We start from the raw sequence: 19,516 nt of genomic DNA on the forward strand, positions 1-19,516 counted from the left end.
CCCGCCGGGAACCGGCCCCGGGTCTCTGGAACTGGCCTCTTGTGCCACCTAGCTGCTTCTGCTTCTGCTGCTTCTCCTCTTTCCTTCCTTCTGCTTCTGCTGCTTCTGCTGCCTTCTCCTGCGCCTTCTCCTCTTTCCTTCCCGCTGCCTTCTCCTGCTGCCTTCTCTTTCCTTCCCGCAGCTTTTTCCTGCTGCCTTCTCTTTCCTTCCCCCTGCCTTCTCCTGCTGCCGTGCTCAGCCGTGGCTGAAATGAAATGAAACGAGACGTAACGGGGTGAAATAAAAGCCACCCAGTCAGACCAGCATCGCTCTTTTAAAGCGCCTTCCAAGGACAATTGGTGGCTCCCGTCGCTAAAGCCGACTCTGGGAGGGCTCACTGCGGAACGGGGCTGCAGCTGCCACAGGTCCCCAGAACGCTGTGCTCCGCGATGGTTTCGGGCCATTTCCGTGCGGTGCTTTGGGGCTCAGCTTTGGGAGCACGTGTTGGCAAAGGGAAGCGGAACTCATTTCCTTCCTATTTCTTTTAACTCTTTTTCTCGCGTTATGCACGAAGCGGGGCGGGCTGGGGGAAGCCGGGCCGGAGTGTAAGGGCGGTTTAACACACCCGCCGTGGCTCCGGTGTCCCGGTGTCCGTTATTACCGAGCGGCGATAACGCCCGCCCGCGCCGCGGAGCTGCGGAGCGCTGCGCGCGCACCACAGAACTCCCCGCGAGGCCCCGCCCCGCCGCGAGCTGCCCTTAGCGCGCCCGCCCGCGCCGCGCCCGCAGTTCCCGCGTTGCGGTGACGTCAGGCGGGGGCGGGGCCGGCGGCGGCGGCGCAAGATGGCGGCGACCACGGGCGCGGGTGAGCGGGGCCGGGCCGGGCCGGGCGGCGGGGCCGGCGAGCCCCGGGACTCCCGCGGGGCCGCGGCCGGGGACGGCGGGGCGGGGGGCGCCCGCCGGAGGGGTGGCCGCGGCCGGGAGGACGGAGCGGCGGCGCGGCCCGAGCGGGGCCCGGTGGGGCGGGGGTGGAGCCGGAGCCGTGGCCGCGGGTCCCGGCGGGCCCGTCCGCGCCTCCTCAGGGGCCGCCGAGGCCCGGCGGTGGGAGCGCTCCCGGAGCGGGTCCGGAGGCGAGCGCGGCCGCTGGGGCCCTGCGGGGCGCGTGTCCCGGGCGGCCGGAACCGGGCCGGGCTGGGCCGGGCGGGCCCGCAGCCTGCGCTGGCGCCGGGGCTCCCGGGGCCGGGCCGCCCTGCAGGCGCTTTCCGGCCGTGCTCCTCCCCTGGCCGGGCCCGTGTGGCCGGGGCTGACCCCGGGGCGCTCCTCCCGGTGCTCCCCAAGCTGTGGCTGGAGCTCCGTGAGTGAAATGAGGCGCTTTAAACGCCCTTTCCGCCGGCACCGTCCCTCCGCTCAGTGCGGAGTGTAACTCCCTGCCAGCACCTGAGTGCTCCAAGAAGGCAGCGAGATTTTTATTCCATTCAAACCTGCTCCACACCAGCTTTGAGTAGTTACACACATTGTCCCTTTACATTTATCATTACACGTTAAACAAAAATATACTGCAGCTAGATTGGAGTGAGGTTTTTTCCTGTTGACATCCTCTAATGAACTTCAACAGATCGAGAAAATCAGAGTCACTTCTGTTGAGGCCGTTTCATTTTCCTGTTCTCCTGAGTCCGTGGAGGGTCTCACATGTGCCCCTGTGGTGCTGGTTTTCAAATTGCCCCCTCTGAAGTTGTTCTGTGTGCTCCCCAGAACGTGACTGGTGGGGTGTCATAGAAGTATTTAGGAGTTCCTTTTTTTACAGATAGTTCTCTATCAATGACCACTCAGGCTTTAAGGCCAACCATCACAATGCACATAATTCATATGAATGAAGTTAATAAAAGCACTTTTGAAGTGCAGTGGCTGCCGTGCTGAGGGTTGTGTTGCAGGTCTGTGTTTGAAGGTGCCCAGGTGTTGACCAGAGGCACCAAAGCCTGGGAGAAGGGCCCTTTCCTCCCCTGTCCCATCCCGTTCTCCTGCCTGCTCTGCCCTGCCAGCGATCCTTTCGGGCTGCTGACTTTGCAGGTTGTGTTTGGCTGGAAGAACCGGGCAGATCCTCTCCTTTCCAGGGCAGTGCAGCTCCGGGAGGGAATCGTTCGGTGCTCATGGAGGGGCCTTGGGGACAGGCTGTTGTCCCCCGGCCTCTGCTGGCCACATTGTGTCTGTCCATTGTTCCCGTTGTCCCCAGGGGCTGTGGCAGGTGTCCCCAGAGCTGGGGGCAGTGTCCTGTGTGCAGTGTGGCACTCCAGCTGGGAGGCTCCATGGATTTACACTGTGTAACTCCTGGGCTGCCCCACAGCGTTCTGCGGGGCTGGGAAAGGAGGGACATTTCCCTGGGCTGGTGGCACTGGCGCTGCAGGGAGGGCCTGGCACAGGTGGCTGGAGGTGGCACCTCCTCACTGCCCACTGCTGGCCCCTCTCTGGGCCTTGGGAAGGTGCCTCAGTGCTCCTTCACTCCCCTGGCAATCACTGTTGGCTAAAACTTACTTTGTGGAGTCTTAATGTGCTGTGTCTGTCTGTAAAACACTGGAATAACTGTGATGAGCTCACAGTGGTTTAGCAACAGAACCTAAACACATCCTGAAAATGAAAAGTGCTCATCTGTCTTCAAAGGCAGCTACTGACCCAGAGGAAGAGGTGGTAACAAATGTCCCTGTAACTAGAAAAGTCATAGGGCTGGTCCTGGCAATGAGACAGGTCATTGTCTGCACCAAGGGCTCTCTGGGGCTGTAAGTGAAAGACTCAGGGGTGAGGGAAAAGCAATTGAAGAGAAAATGCAAGATAAATTCTGATTCTTAAATAAGATAGGCTGTAAGAGCACATTAAATAGTGCCAGAGGAGCTGATTGCAGAGCTGTGTGTACTGTAACAGGGGGGTGCAGTAGATGGAATAGAAAGGTAAATAGTTCAACACTCCTACAAGATGCTACTGGATTGAATATTTTCATCTTCAATGAGACAGATTACATAATATGTTTGAAAAGCAGCATTCTGGCTGAGAACAGTATTAATTAGCGTGCTAAAGGATTAATGACAGGTAAGGATCCTGGCAGGTGTTAGCTGATGGATTTGATGGAGGTGTGAAAATTGGGATTTTCAGGTTGTGAGGGTGTTGTTCAATTCCTGCAAGTGGAGCTGCAGTTACTGATGGTTTGTGCCCATTGTCCTGGGGTGAGCTGGGCTTGTGTCCTCACCTGGGGCTGTGTGTCCCCTGTCCTGTGCCCTCACCTGGGGCTGTGTGTCCCCTGTCCTGTGCCCTCACCTGGGGCTGTGTGTCCCTCACCTGGGGCTGTGTGTCCCCTGTCCTGTGCCCTCACCTGGGGCTGTGTGTCCCCTGTCCTGTGCCCTCACCTGGGGCTGTGTGTCCCTCACCTGGGGCTGTGTGTCCCTCACCTGGGGCTGTGTGTCCCCTGTCCTGTGCCCTCACCTGGGGCTGTGTGTCCCTCACCTGGGGCTGTGTGTCCCCTCTGTGCCCTCACCTGAGGCTGTGTGTCCCCTTATGCCCTCACCTGGGGCTGTGTGTCCCCTTGTGCCCTCACCTGGGGCTGTGTGTCCCCTCTGTGCCCTCACCTGGGTCTGTGTGTCCCTCACCTGGGGCTGTGTGTCCCCCTGTGCCCTCACCTGGGGCTGTGTGTCCCCTGTGCCCTCACCTGGGGGCCTCAGACTGATGTTTTAGTGACCTCTTTCCAAGGAACCTGCCTAAATCCCTGGAAGGTAGAACCAGTGCTGGGGAGCAGAGCAGAAACCCCTTCAGACTGCTGAAGTGCACAGGAAGTTGTTTTTGTGTCTGCAGGATCTCTCAGCACCTGTCTGCAGCACCAGTGGAAATTGTGACTGTAAAGACAATGCCAGAAATGCAGAGTTCCTGTCTCCTGAAAGCTTTGGTGACAGCTGCTGAAAGCCTTTTATTTGGTTTTTAGTAGTCCATCACTTCAGAACCTTCATGTACCATTGTGACAAGGAAGTGTGTGTTTTTTACAGTGCCAGTGCTGCAAGGATAAGCTGTCCAATTCATTATCTGCACAGACATGAAACACGGACTGGAAAGGATGTAATTAAGGCTGAATATCAAACACACAGCAACAAGCAACAGAAAGCACTTTAATGTATTGAGAACAGAGGTGTTTAAAGCTGCTGGATTTCAGCTCTCTTGAGTTACTGTGAATCAGGAACTGGGATAGAGAGCAGAATTTAAATTGTCCAAAAGGCCAGTGTGGTAAGTTGCTTGTTGGCAGTGAAGATGTGGGAAAACCTTCAGTAAAAGCCAGTTCCTTTCCTCAAAGCCCCAATTTCTGGGTGCTTTGCTGAGATGTCCTTTAGTCCTGAGGAGAAATGCTTGTAATTCCATCTCACCTTAGAAAGGAGAGAGAGAGATGTGTTGTTGAGAGGTGGATTTTTGTTCTCCTGCCACTGGTCAGGATTGGAGGAGAGGGTGTACCCCCAAAGGCACGTGGCCTGCCTGCTTTCACAGTGCTCTTCCCAGCCTCACAGGGTGTCTGCATGGGAAATTGCTTCTGCTCCTTAGCTGAGGAGAGTGGAGATGGGAAAGTGGAGTCTGTGATGAGAAAAATCTCAGCCTGATAAGGTCACTCCTAAAGTTGCTGCAGAACACATTCAGCTGTGTATCTGTACCTTTAGTGGTGCTGCATTAAAAGGTAAATCTGAGAGTGCTTTAAGATCTTTAAAAGTCCAAGCTGGCATTTAACTGTCTTCCAGGATAATTCTGTCCCTCCTTCAGTGACTTTCTGACCAGGTCAGACTCCTTTTGTCCCCATTTCAGTGTGCTGGTGCCAGGGAAATTTCTGTCAAGGAAAACACAAGGCCCTGGTTTGGTTGAAGGCTGAAGAGGATGTCACAAGGTCACTCAGCTTCTGAACTGCAGCTCTGAGCTCCATGAAGTGCAGCCTGTGGTTTCAGGTCTCCTCTTCTGTTGCCAGAAATTCATTTCCTTACCATTTTGTAGCTTGTGAACTGGTGTGTGGGGTTGAGACACTGTAAATACACGTTGCTGAAAAGTGCTTTGGGGAGGATTGGTCACATCTGCCACTGGACATCTCACCTAGTCAACACAGTTACAATATAGCTTTCACCAGTTGGCCATTGTGATTGTTAGTGAATATCTCCCTTTGCTCTGGAATGTGTGTTCAGTTCCATTCCTGGGAGTATTTCTGTGAGGTTAGGCAAGCTGCAAGTGAAGCAGTTACTGAGATATTACTATATTTATGTTTCAAATGAAGCTGCTGCTTTAGAGTCATCTTGAACCGTAGCGAAGGCTAAATTAAAATGCATAACTGAAAGTACTTTAGACAAGCTGATTACTTTTTAATTGCCTCTCACTTTATTTGGGCTTTCTTGTGTTAAATGAAGGGCTCTTAAAAACAGGTTGGTTTGGTTACTGCCATGGAAGTCTCCTTTGCTGCCCTGGGAGGGTTATGCAAGGTATTTATTGGGGGTGGGTGGAGGAAACACCAGGGACTGCTGCTGCTGCCAGGGGACACAGGACATCTCCTGACACCTCCTGCAGCATGGGCATGGTGTGGCAAATCCTCTGTATGCCCAGGACAGATCTGGCCACTTTCCAGGGCTCTTGGTGGACAGCAAACACGGCGGTGATGTGTCTGTGTGTGATCACGAGTGATAAAGCTCCTGTGGCTTCTGAGGCTGGGGTCCCTGCAGGATGTGGAGGCAGACCATGAGTGCTCCAGGCCCTTCCAAACGTGGAGCAGATGGGGTGGCTTAAAGGCCTCGTGCATTTGACCAGAGGGACAGATCTGGTCTTTATTCTGCCTTGCTTAAGGGGAGTTCATTTATATAAAACATTTATGGTCATATAGGCATAATCTTTTAGGTGAATGTGTGTGATTCTCTTTCTGTTGAATGAATTTCCTGAGGAGGTGTCAGGGCTGAATTGCCACCCTCTGTGGTAGCTGAGGGGATGTCCTTCATGTTACACCCTGGGCTTTAGGATAGGGCTAAAACATGTTAAGACAGCAGCAATGCTGTTGGACAGGGTCATGTTTTGTAAAATTACCAGTTGTCTCCCATTATAATTTTATTTTTTGTGAAGTGTATAAGCTGCAATCTCTGTGCCCTTCCCTTTGGGCACCCCTGTGCCACGATGTCCCTGCAGTGCTCAGAGGGAGCAGTTCCTGTGGAAGGAGCTCCCGTTCCTGTTGGGGATTTCAGTGTGACAGGAGTCAGTGCACAGTGTGACTCGCCAGCTCTCTGGAGATCTCCGCTTGCCAAAGAGCTCTGACATCCTGTGTGACTCTTTTATGGCTCTGATTCAGGCTGGATTCATGCTGAATCAGAGCAGCTGTATCTGGGGACAGCCCGGCAATTCAGTTGCCTTCTCTTCCCGTAAGGTTGTAAAGCCGAGCCCAGCTCTGGGTAACAAATGTCAGAGCTGAGGCTTCCAGCCTGGGCTGTGGCCTGCCCGAGTTCGTACGTGGTGATGTCATTTTTAATTACACGCTCACCTAAAGATTCCTGCTTGGCTCAGGGAGCAGGGTGTGATGCTCAGGGGGATCACTCAGAGCTGATGCTCAGAGGGAGGGTGAACAGGCAACATTTTTGGTTTTCTTCTTTGGCGTGTGGCCTGTGTCTGCCATGAAGCTGATCGCTCCTGGGTTGTTTGGTGTAGGTAAATGCCAACACTTTGTCTTTGCAGCGCTGATAACTGTGAGGTGGTGCTGTTGAGGAGGAGGCCCAGAGACAGAGGTGATGCTTGTTGAGCACTGCGATGTGGTGTGGAAATGAGAGCATTTGGGGGTCCTGCACTGGCTCAGGCTGGGCTGACAGCCGCAGGGTTTCCTCTGAGACATCCCTGGCCTGGGGAGGAGCTGCTGGGCCCCTCGGGGGGAACCTTCTCTTTGCCCTTCTCCCCTGGCCCTTGGCTGGGCAGGGCTGGAGCCCAGAGTGCAGCTTTGCTGAGAGACATTCCCCAGCAGAGCTCTGGGGCACCCACCGCAGCAGACAGGGAACTCGGTGGGGTGTGAGCAGGCAAAGGCTGCACCTTGTCCTTAAACCCCGTGTCTCGAGTCCCCTGAGGGCTCCTGTCCCTGTCCCTGTCCCCTTGGAGCTGGGCTGCTCTGCCTCCCCACACCACAGCGTGGGCAGCCGTGGGAATGGAATCACAGGCTGGTCTGTCGTGGCTCAGGTGTGAGCTGCAGACTGGAGCCTCCCGTGTCTGAGGCACTCAGGAGACACACTGCAGCACGGGAGGATCCCGTGGGAGAGGCAGTGCAGGAGCTGGTCGTGCAGGGGATGTGGCAGTGGTGCCCAGGAGGTCTATTGTCACCCGGGGGCTGGGGCAGTGCCCTGAGCAGCCCCAAGTGACTCATTTCCTTTCTCAGCAGAGGGTTGTGCTGCTGAGCAGCCTGGGCACGGCTCGGGGTGCCTGGGAGGGGATTTGGCAGGGAGCTGTGCTCAGCTGGGAGGTTTGGTTCTGCCAGGACAGCTCTGGTGTCTGCTCTGCTGGCTCTGAGTTCCTGTGCTGCTGCTGTGGCTGAATCCTGCTGCCCGGGGTGGCCTTAGACAGGGACACCTTACTTGTGGATCCACTGGTCAACAGAAGACTCCTTTAGCCATTTGCTGGTTTGGTTTGTAGTGAATGAAATGTGGACACCTCTGACTGTGCAGCTAAATCATCTCTGCCGTTTCATTTCCTTCGGTCATTAATGTATTTAAAGGCGAGTTTAAAACTGCTGGTGAAACCTGCTGTGCCCTGAGCTCGGGATCCTCCTTCCCCACGGGCCTGGTGTGACCTTGGCCGTGTCACCTGGGCTCTCTGGGCCGTTGTTCTCCATCACTGTCACAGGGAAAAGGGAATCTCCCTGGTTTTGCTGTCTGTTGTGAGGAGAAATGTGCCAGCAGTTACAAAGTGCTGAAATTCCTTGGTGGTGGAGGTCACAAGTACAAAGGATGCTATTGCTGCTGACAAAGCCCACTTCAATTAACTTCAGATTAACCTACTAATGTTATGAAAGAGTTTTATTTGCTTTGAAAGGTATTTTTAAAGCTCTGAGTGAGTCGACTGCTGTCGAGCCTCTCACGGTGTCGTTTTGTAGAAACTTCTAAATTTTTATACTATAAATCATATAGACAAGTGCTAATTAGAGCTCCATAATATTGGGTGTACCTTTGAGGGAGCAGAGATTTCCTTTCATTTTACTGCCTCCTGTGACATGTGGCCTGTCAGCCTTCTAGAACGTTTATGTGGGGATACCTTGATTTTGCTTGTAAAATCCAGGCTAAATATGGGAATAGCTTTTTTTGTAATGTTGAAATATTGTCATTCAAAAAGTGGTATTTCCATGGGCGTGTACAAAATGTCATCTGTAGAATGACCAAAAGTATCAGTATCACTCTAGCCTTCTCTCTTTACTAGATTTCTCAACTGAAAATACTTTTCTGATTGTTTCAGGAGTAAAAGTTCCTCGTAATTTTCGTCTTTTGGAAGAACTTGAAGAAGGTCAGAAGGGAGTAGGGGATGGAACAGTTAGCTGGGGCCTTGAAGATGATGAAGATATGACACTTACAAGATGGACAGGAATGATTATCGGGCCTCCAAGAGTATGTATCCACTTAAATACTACAATAGTGCTGTCACATTTTCCCCTTCTCCTAACTAACCATTGAAGTAGAAAATAAACAAAGGCAAATGAGGGAAAAAAACACTTTAGAAAGTGATTTATGTTGCAGTTCTTTGTACTAATGGGTTCCATGTGTCTATATGGCTTTTTGCTTATAATTTGAAACATTTTGGTGTTACTTGTCTGCTTTATATTTGCAGATTCAGTAAGACATAACTTTCGAGATCTCAGGATTTTAATTAATTTTAATCCTGTGCCCCTGAATCCAGCAAGGTTTAGAAGCCCTCAGCTGGTGAGGTTCCAGATGGAGTGCTGCAGGTGCCAGGGGATGCTCTGTGCTGGTTTTTCTGCTGTTCCTGATCAGGTTTTGGGGTGGTGTTTATTGCAGCAGCACCGACGAGCTCTTGTAGGATTTCACAATTTGAGGAAACTCAAATGTTAGTGATTTCAGTCTCTTCTCTGAATGTCCTCTCCCAAAGCAGCATCTTGTGATGCAGCTGGTCGTTGTGGGAGTGTTGTTGTGTTCTCTTTTCCCCCCAGCCCTACTGAACTGTGGGTTTACACTCTAGCAGTGAGGACTTAACTGTGTGTTGAATGTGTGCATGTGTTCTAAAACCAGAACCTGTCTGTTGTCTCCAGTTTCACTGTCCTCTTGCCTTGCTGTCCTTTGATGGAGTGCAAGTAACCAGTTCTCCTTCCTGCAGTAGCAGATGTCTTCTACATCTGGCCTCAGTATCATCTCTCAGTAATTCCAGGGGTCACTGTATGAAAATCTTTCCAGACCTTTAATGGTGTTGCTGCTCCCATTCTGTCAGTTGTCTTTTCTGACATGCAGGGAGGTTGTACAGGAACATGCATTATGAGGGCATTCCACATGCAGTGTTTTCTGTCTCACCCACAAGTGTTGTTTTCTTGTTGTCTGCCTTTGCTAATCTCTCCCCAGTCACGAGCATTTCATTTGTTTATGATGTGCCCAAATTGTTTTCCAGAGCAGCATTCGGTTTCAGAGCATTAGGAGAGTGCTAATGAGCCTGCATTAAGGCTGTGAAGAAAGCTCACTGCGTGCATGGGCTTTATGGAAAATTTAAACAACCTTGAAATCTAATTTAGAAAATTAAATAGGGATTGAAATGTGCAAACAGGAGCGTGCAGCCTTGCCAGCAGTGATGGAAGTTTGCAGTTCTTGTCGTGCTGCAAACCAAGGCCACAGGCCCCTCACAGCAGAGGAGTCAGCTCTGCCTCTCCTGCTTTTCTGGCACACTTGGGAATGTAGATCTTCTTGCCAGCAGTGACTTCTTTGGAGCTTCTTGCTTGGAGGCAGCAGGATGTTCTGAGAGAGATCCTGGGGACTCACAGCCATTTTTGTTTGCTGTCCTCCTCTAAACACTGCTCATACTCAGTTACTACCATCTTGGCTCTTAGTAGGGTGTGGAAATACTGGCTGGGGACAAAAGCTGGCTGCTGTTTCCCTCTGTGTGGAGAGCACTCAGGCTGGCAGCAGGTGGGAGGATGCTGTGCTGTGCTCCAGGGGGGAGAAGGAGCAGCTCTGCAGGGCTGGGGTTCCCTGTGTGCTGGGGTTCCCTGTGTGCCTCAGGGCTGGGGTTCCCTGTGTGCCTCAGGGCTGGGGTTCCCTGTGTGCTGGGGTTCCCTGTGTGCCTCAGGGCTGGGGTTCCCTGTGTGCCTCAGGGCTGGGGTTCCCTGTGTGCTGGGGTTCCCTGTGTGCCTCAGGGCTGGGGTTCCCTGTGTGCTGTAGGGCTGGGGTTCCCTGTGTGCCTCAGGGCTGGGGTTCCCTGTGTGCTGGGGTTCCCTGTGTGCTGTAGGGCTGGGGTTCCCTGTGGGCTGCAGAACTGGGGTTCCCTGTGTGCTGTAGGGCTGGGGTTCCCTGTGTGCTGGGGTTCCCTGTGTGCTGCAGAAATGTGCCATTCCCAGCTCTGTGTGGTGTCCCACTGCCAGGGAGGCACTTTGGTCACAAACCACTTGTTCCAAACCACTGGCACAGCCAGAGCTGGGTCTGCTCTGTGCTGGCTGTGCTCCCCACTGCCTGCTCCTCCTGTGGGGCAGCTGCCCCAGGCACCCAGAGCCTGCATGGAGCTCAGGCCCCTGCTCCGTGCACAGGGACCAGCAGGATTTGTTACCCTGGAGGAGGAGCTGATGCTCTGACTGTTACAGGATGAACTCAAAGCACAGCCAGCACAGTGGCCACAAGGCTGCCCTCACTGGTTCCCATGTTCCTAAAGTAGCCACTGCTTTTACCAAATGCTTCATGAGCTGCCTGATGTAATTGTTTCCCCCTTTCTCTTCCCCTCAGACAATTTATGAAAACAGAATATACAGCCTTAAAATAGAATGTGGGCCTAAGTATCCAGAAGCACCTCCATTTGTAAGATTTGTAACAAAAATTAATATGAATGGAGTAAATAGTTCTAATGGAGTGGTAAGTTTTTTTTTTTGCTTTTATTCATTTTAATGTTGTAATTTTTTGGTGCAGCTTCAATGCTTTGTTTATGCTTGGAGCTTGCTTAGCTGCTCATTGCTTGTGGTGCTGTTTGTGGGAGAAGGAGAGGGGCAGAAGGGAAGGGGACAAGTGGAGATTATTATGCTTTTAGGAAAACATTTGCTTTTGATTTGTCCCACTCGGATTTCATGTGGGATCTTTAGGAGGGGGTGGGGGGAGTTAATGTAACCAGTGCACCAATTCTGACAGGAATGGTCTCTTTGTCTGTTTTAGGTGGACCCCAGAGCCATATCAGTCCTAGCAAAATGGCAGAATTCTTATAGTATCAAAGTTGTTCTGCAAGAGCTTCGGCGTCTAATGATGTCTAAAGAAAATATGAAACTTCCTCAGCCACCTGAAGGACAATGTTACAGCAATTAATTAAAAAAAAAAAAAAAGAAAAAAGAAAAAAAAACAACATGCCCCCCCTTATTCAATTTAAGCTGTCTTCATTTTCCACAGTAGTAAATTTTCTAGATGCATCTTGTAGACCTCAAAATACTGGAAAGGAAGTTCCCATTCAAAGGAAGTTTTTCTTGAGATACTGTAAATGATACTAATTTTTTTTTTTCATTTGAAATATAAGTTGTGCTATAACAAATAATCCTGTCGTGTAACCACTGTCCACATAGCTGAACTTCTGGTATCAGGAAAAGTCTATTTAAATTTATTACTGTCAAGACCAGTGTGGCACATCCAACTTAACTGTGAAAGGATCCATCCCACAATCACCTTGCTGTGTGTCTGGCCTGGGTTATTTTTTATTTTTTTTTTCTTTCTCTGTCTTTTGCAATAGAGTCGAAGCTCAGGGCTATTTATTAGAGTAGACACAAAGGTTTTTGCTTCCAGTACTCCACTGGGCTGTATGGACTACTACTGGGGATGTGTGCTAACCTCAGTCATCCCTCCCTTTGTGCTCGCTCTAGTAAAGGCTGAATGTGACTGTGGTCGTTTTTTTGGGTTTTTATTGTTTTTTTTAACTGCCCTGATAATCTTGGGCAAGCTTTCCTTCTTTCCTTTGGCCAAGGCATAGATTGTATTTCTCTTCCTGGTCCCCCTCACCGGTGACGTGAGCTTTGGGTGAGGGATTCAGGGTTCTTTTAATCTCTTCCCTCTTCCCCTCTTTTTCGTGGGGGTGCTGCTTTCTTTTTGCCCCTCTCGGTGACTCTTCTCACCCCTGGCCCGGGGGTGAGCGTCGGGGCGAGAACTTGACCTGTTCCCTCCCGCTTATCATTTGGGTTTCGCGACAAATTTAGTCTTCACCAGCCTGGGAAACAAAGAGTTCCCTGTTCTGCTGGCAAACGTGGGTTTTCCCTTCCTGCAGCGCTGCTGCCACACCGCCAGGCCGTGCTCTTAGATAGGCTTTGACGTGGGGAGAAGGGCAGTCATTTCCCAGGATGGCCCCAGCCTGCTGCTGCCAGACCTCGGTGGGGAGGCTGTGCCCAGAGAGACCCTGAGCACGCTCCAGGCCCCTCCACTCGCTGTTTTGGTGCTTTGGGCTGACCCAGGAATGTTCATCAACAAAACGTTGCACTCGCGTTTGCCCCTGAAGGTGTGACAAGCGCAGACAAATCAAATCGGGGTGGTGGATTTTTGGTAGGGTTCTGGAAGTCTTGGAAATCTCTTCAGTGGAGATTTTTGGGGAGCGATGGCACGGCAGATGAGGGACCTTGATTGGCTTTGCATCCTGGCAAATCACTGCCTTTTCTGGTTTACTGTTCCGGACCACTAACTGCTGCAATGTGGCTGCAAGCTTACAGGAAACCAACGTAGTGTGTCCTAAGTTTGATGAAAAAGTCAGTGTTTGTGTAAAAAACAAAAAAAAAAAAAAAGAAAAAAATAAGGAAAAAAGGAAAAGAGTAAAAATAAACACATTTTAAAGCAGCAGCTGTCAAGTCAATGAACAATTGATGTTTCCATTAACTTCTGAGGAAAATATTAGTTGTAAGGATTTAACATCCTCTGTACTGAAAGTTTAACATAACAGTATTCCATAAGCAGCCTTTTTATTGTATCAGACCATTGCCTGATTTTAATATAATAAAAAGTGTGCATTAATATTAGAAGGCTTTAATTGTATTTATGTTTAGAGTTATGATCCCTTATGGAATCCTTGATTTGTTGGAAGTATCTTCCTACAGATCACCTTTAGCTGCCAGAATGCAAACCGGTGCTGAAAGGCAATTGTCTCTATCCAGCTGCTGCTGCTGTGCCAAGGAGCATCTGTAGTTTTGCTTTGAGCCTCAGGCTGCCCCAGACCCGGCCCGTGGTGGCACCAGGAGCTGCCCAGGGGCTCCTGGCTGGTCCCTGTGCTGCTGCAGCCCCTGGAATCAGAGCTGCTTTCCTCAGAGGGTGAAGTGTCTGCCTGCAGCCTGCCCTGCAACCGGCTGAGCTGCTCCCCCAGTCTGGGTAAGAACAAGGCTGTGAAATGTTGGCCCTTTCCCGCGGTAAAGTGGCTCCAGTTCCGAGGATTCCTGGAAGATCCTGCAGGGATGGGCTCAAACGAGGTTCTCCTGCCTTGGGAACCAAACGGGGAGTGGCTGTGGGAGGCTTTGTGAAACTCGCTGCTGGTTTCTGGGCTGGAGTGAGCGCTGCTGCTCCTGGGGCAGCCCCGAGGGGGTCTGTGAAGGTAATGGCACTAATGCTGTGTGTGTTAATTTAAAATCTCTTCGTGTCAAAGCTGGTGAACGGCCTTTGGGACCCTGTGATCATTACAGTGGGCTGCCTGATTGTCTCTTTCCAGAGTGCCCTTGCCTTTGGGAGGTTGTGGTTGGTGCATGTTTGGGACCTCCCGGAACCTTCCTGCTTCAGATAACGATTTTAAAACGCTGCAAGCGGCCGGTTTGCTCTGGGAGCTGCAGAGGGGAGAGCCCCCGGCCCGGCTGGGAGCTGTGCGGGCAGAGCCACCGTCCACAGCATCTGCCACACAAAGCTGGCTGCTGCTTTGAAGAGAACGGTTCACTGGGACTGTTCTCCCCAGGAGTTAACTCTGGACACCTCAGAGCTCCGTTGCCGTTCCCACAAACAAGAGCAGCGTGGGAAAAGAACTCCTTGGGAGTCAGCTGCCATCAGAGCTGTGGTGGCTCTGTCAGCGTGTGTCGCTGTGCAGGGACAGGGACCTTCACCCCCAGGCTGGTGCTCCAGAGATGAGGTGTGCAGACAAAGCCATCAGCCCCGTGCTCATCCGAACTCTGGCAGCGCCCAGCGAAGTGCTCAGGTGATCCCTGTGTCTGCAGGGGGTCCCTGTGCCCATAGAGGGTCCCTGTGCCTGCAGGGGGTCCCCGAGCCATCTCTGTGCCCATAGAGGGTCTATGTGCCCACAGAGGGTCCCTGTGCCATCCCGGTGCCCATAGAGGGTCCCTGTGCCCATAGAGGGTCCCTGTACCCGCAGAGGGTCCCTGTGCCATCCCTGTACCCGCAGAGGGTCCCTGTGCCATCCCGGTGCCCATAGAGGGTCCCTGTGCCCGCAGAGGGTCCCGGTGCCAGCCCGGTGCCCATAGAGGGTCCCTGTACCCGCAGAGGGTCCCTGTACCCGCAGAGGGTCCCTGTGCCATCCCGGTGCCCATAGAGGCTCCCTGTGCCCGCAGAGGGTCCCGGTGCCAGCCCGGTGCCCGCTCCGGCCTCCCCAGCACACCGCTGGCCGCGCCGCCCGGGGATGGAGCCATGGGGACGGCAGAGGGAGCCCCAAGGCTTCCCAAGGCTTCCCAAGGCTTCCCAAGGCTTCCCAAGGCTTCCCCCGCTCTGCCCGGGGATGGAGCCGCTGCTCGCGTCCGTCCGGAGCCGCTTTCAGCCTGAGAAGCCGTGTCCCGTGTACTGTCTGTCCCACTGCACAGGCACCGACACTGGGGGAACAGCAGCACCACAGTGGGACCTTAATTGTTAATGAAGACTAATGGCTGGTGGCTCCTTGGTGTGTTGGAATGGAGCTCTGGGTGTGCACAAAGGAGTGTGTGCCTCAGTGTGCCCTTCCTGCTCTCTCACAGCCCCGTGCTTTATTTTAACATTTAAATTCCTCCCACTATCGTTATAGTAACGATTTTGAAGCCAGGGCGTGTCATCAGCTGCTCTGTGAGATACCAGCGTCGTCTGGGGCTCATCCCGGCGTGGGACAAGGACACGGAGCAGGAGGACAAGGACAGAGCGGGAGGGACAAGGACAGAGCAGGAGGGACAAGGACACAACAGGAGGGACAAGAACAGAGTGGGAGGGACAAGGACACGGAACAGGAGGGACAAGGACACGGAGCAAGAGGGACAAGGACAGAGCAGGAGGGACGAGGACAGGGCAGGAGGGACAAGGACAGAGTGGGAGGGACAAGGACAGAGTGGAAGGGACAAGGACACGGAACAGGAGGGACAAGGACACGGAGCAAGAGGGACAAGGACATGGAGCAGCAGGGACAAGGACAGAGCAGGAGGACAGAGCAGGTGGGACAAGGACATGGAGCAGCAGGGACAAGGACACGGAGCAGGAGGGACAAGGACAGAGCAGGGGCAGTGTCTGTGCCCCTCAGCCCTGGGCAGCCCCTGGCCAAGGGCTGCTCCATCCCGAGCCCCGTGGCGCTGCAGGGCGGCTGTGAGCCGAGGACAGCACGGAGCTGTGACCCAAAGGCCGGGGGATGTCACCCGAAGCTCCTGCTGCTCGGCCAGGAGCTCTGCAGAGCACTGCCGGGCTGTGGGGCCGCTGGTGGCCGGGCTGTGGGGCCGCTGGTGGCCGGGCTGTGGGGCCGCTGGTGGCCGGGCCGGCTCTTGGTGGGATTGGCCATCCAGCCTCTGGGTTGGTGCTTTTCCCAAGGATGCTGTTTGCCACACCAAGGAACAGCCCGCTGAGTTCAGGGTGTTTTTTCAGGCCACACGCTCTACAGCAAGGGAGTTCCAGTTCTGCAGGTAACTGTGAACGTGTCTGCACCAGGCTCTACCCGCCCTGAGCCAAAAGAAGCTGGAGAGAAATTGATACTGATAATCTTAATATCTAAACATTTTACTTCTTGTTTTATGCCTAGGGAGGTTTTTCTGAGGCCTGAGGGGTCTCCTGTCAGTGGGATTGCCGTGTGGCATTAATCTTGGCTCTCCCAAACCTGGCTGCTGACTGGGATCAGGTCCCTTAACAGCGCCTCCTTCTCCCTGGTCATGCTGTAGCAGATCGCTGGAGAATGTGCTGCGAAGAGCCCCAGTAAAGGCAAATTTAATTTAGGGACATGCTTAAGTGCTTTGTTGGACCAGAGCCAGCGAGCTCAGCCTCTGCTGGGAAAGAGGCTTTTTTAGCCCTTGTTGAGCATCTTCCTCCTTGTCCTCCCTTCTCGGTGCTTCATCCCTGGCGCTTGTGCCTTTCCATCTGCCCTGACGTCTCCCACATTTATTGTCACCAAAAAGTGAAGAGCAGAAGACAGTGTTGAGCATAGGGAGATAAGCTGGATGCTCATCATTTGATATCTGTCAAACATCTTGTCACCTTTTTTCATCCTTATTCCCTTTGAAATAAAGCCTGCAAAGGGTTGTCAGAATTGTGGGTCCTGTCCTGTTTCTCTGCCCCTTGAGCCAGGTTCCGGTGGCTTTGCCCTGACATGTGTAGGAAGCCCTGCAGAACCTTGAGGGGTCATGGGAGAGGAAATGTCAAATGGTCTGAAAATCTCTTCCCCCTCTCTATTGCTCAGCATCCGTTCTTTTATGTTGTCTTGCGTTTTACCTTTCCACTTGCCAAAGGGTGTTTCAGGATCGCCGAAGCTGAAGATCCTTTGGGAAGGAAAAACCAACCAAGGGGGAATTTTGAAAAGAAAAGGGATGCAAATCCTGAGCCATCTTCATCAGAAACAAGGGGCCATTTCCCCTCCCGCTTGCTCAGCTTCAAAACCGCGTGTTCCTCATCGCCTCCATCGCGCTCTGCAGGTCCGTAGAGAGGAGGATTTCTGTTTGCCTGCTGCTGGAGGCTTCCAGGGGCAGATTTGCCGTGAGTGAGGCAGAGAGGAGGAGAATTCCTGCTTTGGTGAGCTGCTGTGTGTCCCCCAGCCCCTCAGGAGCGTCCCAGAGAGCAGAATTAGTGCCCAGTGGCACCGTGTGCAGTGTCCTGGGTGTCCCAGGTGGGGTCTGTCGGTGTCAGCCTGCAGCAGGAGCAGCCACAGCACCACTGAGAGCTCAGCGAGGACCTGCCAAACTTCTGTCCCTCCGAGGAGACCTCTTCAATCCCTGGGCTACCAGATTAGATGCTGTCCAAGGTTAGCGGCCAGATGTTTCTCAGCTGCTTGGAACCGCTTTCCAGCTGAGACCAAACGAGTGGCTATCCAACAAGTACGTCTTAATATAAACATTTGGGAGGCCTTGCCTGGAGTGAGCCATTAAAAACTTCCCACGATCCCGGGAGCGATGCCGCTCCGCGGAGAGCAGCAGAGTTTTGTGCGTGTCCCCGGGCGGGTGGGGCTCGGCTGCCACCTGCTCACCCAGGGCTGGGGCTGAGCCTCCCCCGGCTGCGAGTGGCGCCAGAGCCGTGTGGGCCCTGGAATGTGATTATTTGTGTTAGCAGATAATTTAGGCCAGAAGGCTGAGAGCGTTCCCTTCCTTCCCTGGATGTCGTCATGCTTCCCAGGAAAACAGGACTGTGTCTCCTGCCCGCCCCTTGCCCCAAAAGTACAGCAAAAATCCTTTCAGGGTCTCCTCTTGTGCGGGATCGCTGTCCACTCGTTTGGGGCTTGGTTTTGGGCTGTGCAGGCTTCAGAAGGAGAGGATTCCATTAACTCCACCATGCAGAGCTGTGTTTTAAATTACTATATACAATAAAAAAACGAGTTGGCTTTTAATGTGTGGTTCTTCTAAAATATTCCTAATGCCACCCATGAGCTTTGGTGCTCAAACAAGAGTGACAAGAAATGGTCCCTGTGGTCTCCCACTGCCATGAAACAAGACCCTTCTAACACTTCTCACCATTTTCATCAGATTTTGGGGCTTTGTGTGGGAACTGCCTGGGGTGTGGGATGGGAAATCTCCCAGTGGTGTTTGTGCTGAGGTCATGGGCTGAGCTGGGCCAGTGTGACACGTGCCTTGGCTCTTCCCTGAGAGTCTCATCAGCAAGGGGGGGACACTTGGGGGACACTGGGGCTGGCACTTGTGTCCCCCCCTGGGGTGTGGCTTCAGGGCCATTGTGATTCCATTGTGACTGTGTGCACAGTCCCACCTCTGGTCCTGATGTGTGCTGCTGTGACCCAGAGCAGGATGCATCTCCTCTGGTGGTTCTCAGTGATTTTTCAGGCTGTCGGGAGGCTGAGGTGCCCTAAGGGAGTGCTGTGATGGGGGGGCTTTTCCCAGCCCTGCAGCCCCTGCCCGTGTCTGCAGCTCCCACGGCTCGGTCAGGACTGAGAACTCACATCCCTTGGTGGCAGTGAATGTGTGCCAGGGGGCCCCAGCCAGGGCCCAGGAGCCCCAAACCCAGGGCTGGCTCTTGGGTCTGCTCCTCTGCATTCCCCACCCAGAAAAGATGCAGTTCTTTGAAAAGAAAAATGAGAAGTTCCTCTCCCCTCTCTCTAGCACAGAGGCATTCCTGTGAGCAGGAATTGTCAGCCCCGGACCATGGGATGGGTGTTTTCAATCATTCCATTTCCTTGTATTTCTTGCTCATTTTTCCCCCGTTTTGATTTATTTTTAATGGCCCTGACACCCTTGTTTATAATAATAAACAGCAAACGTGTGGACACAATGAGTCTGTTTCAGGTTCAAATGTTTTTAATAACCTTGCAGCGAGAAACAGAGCCGAGCCTAGATCTGGAGAAACCCGAGGAAGACTCCGTGGTGCTGCAGTGAAATGGGATTTCGGAGCGGCTGCTGTGCAAACAGCCCGGCCAGGACGGCTCTGAGCACACAACACTCCCCTTTGTGTCCCCAAAGCCCCATCCCCAGGGAGGATTTTGTCTTCCAGACGTGCCCTGATCTGGCAAAGGCAAGACGAGGGGGCAGGTATAAACACCACTTTATTGTGATTATTGATCTCGGCCAGTCCCGAGCACCCCGGGGTCATTCCAGGCTGGGCTGTGGCACAGGGCAGGGCAAGGAAAAGGTGACCATCAGCACCGTGGGGCCTCGTGCTGCTCAGTGAAGAAAACCTAATCAGCTGTTTTCAGTGGTGTGACAGCTTCGAGGGGGTTGTTTGCCAGGAGAAGCCCCCGGTGGGTCTGCAGGCGGCCGGGGGGCTGCGTGTGCCCCCAGGCAGAGGCCAGGCCGTGGCACACTGCCCGGGCTGGGAGCTGCCCCCAGCCTCTTGGGAAAACGAGGCTCGGATCCTGCAGAGCACAGGATGGGAACGCTGCCCCTGGCACCCCGGCAGGGCTGGGTTTGGGGGTCCCTGGCGCCCTGGGGAGCTGGGACAGGCCCCGTGTGACCCCCAGCAGCCTGTCCCCTCTGCCATGTCCCCTCAGCCTGTCCCCTC

At 53.3% G+C, this 19,516-nt stretch overlaps 1 protein-coding gene across 1 annotated transcript; it reads left to right on the forward strand.

Moving 5' to 3' along the window:
* The first annotated feature begins 727 nt into the window (after window positions 1–727).
* Window positions 728–12,054, forward strand: UBE2V1 (ubiquitin conjugating enzyme E2 V1). Its single transcript, XM_066331004.1, has 4 exons — window positions 728–843; window positions 8,445–8,593; window positions 10,922–11,047; window positions 11,342–12,054. The coding sequence occupies exons 1-4, from the start codon at window positions 822–824 to the stop codon at window positions 11,486–11,488; spliced, it is 444 nt and encodes a 147-aa protein (XP_066187101.1). The 5' UTR covers window positions 728–821; the 3' UTR covers window positions 11,489–12,054.
* The last annotated feature ends 7,462 nt before the right edge of the window (window positions 12,055–19,516 follow it).

The sequence above is a fragment of the Sylvia atricapilla genome, chromosome 16 (assembly GCF_009819655.1).
Source record: "Sylvia atricapilla isolate bSylAtr1 chromosome 16, bSylAtr1.pri, whole genome shotgun sequence".
In the NCBI taxonomy this organism is placed as follows: Eukaryota; Metazoa; Chordata; class Aves; order Passeriformes; family Sylviidae; genus Sylvia; species Sylvia atricapilla.

Bases quoted from the DNA above. Each gene is read 5' to 3' on its own strand.
- UBE2V1 (XM_066331004.1), top strand. From the start codon at position 822: ATGGCGGCGACCACGGGCGCGG. The intron at 8,594-10,921 runs GTATGTATCCAC...TCTTCCCCTCAG, and splicing joins TGATTATCGGGCCTCCAAGA to ACAATTTATGAAAACAGAAT. The intron at 11,048-11,341 runs GTAAGTTTTTTT...TGTCTGTTTTAG, and splicing joins TAAATAGTTCTAATGGAGTG to GTGGACCCCAGAGCCATATC.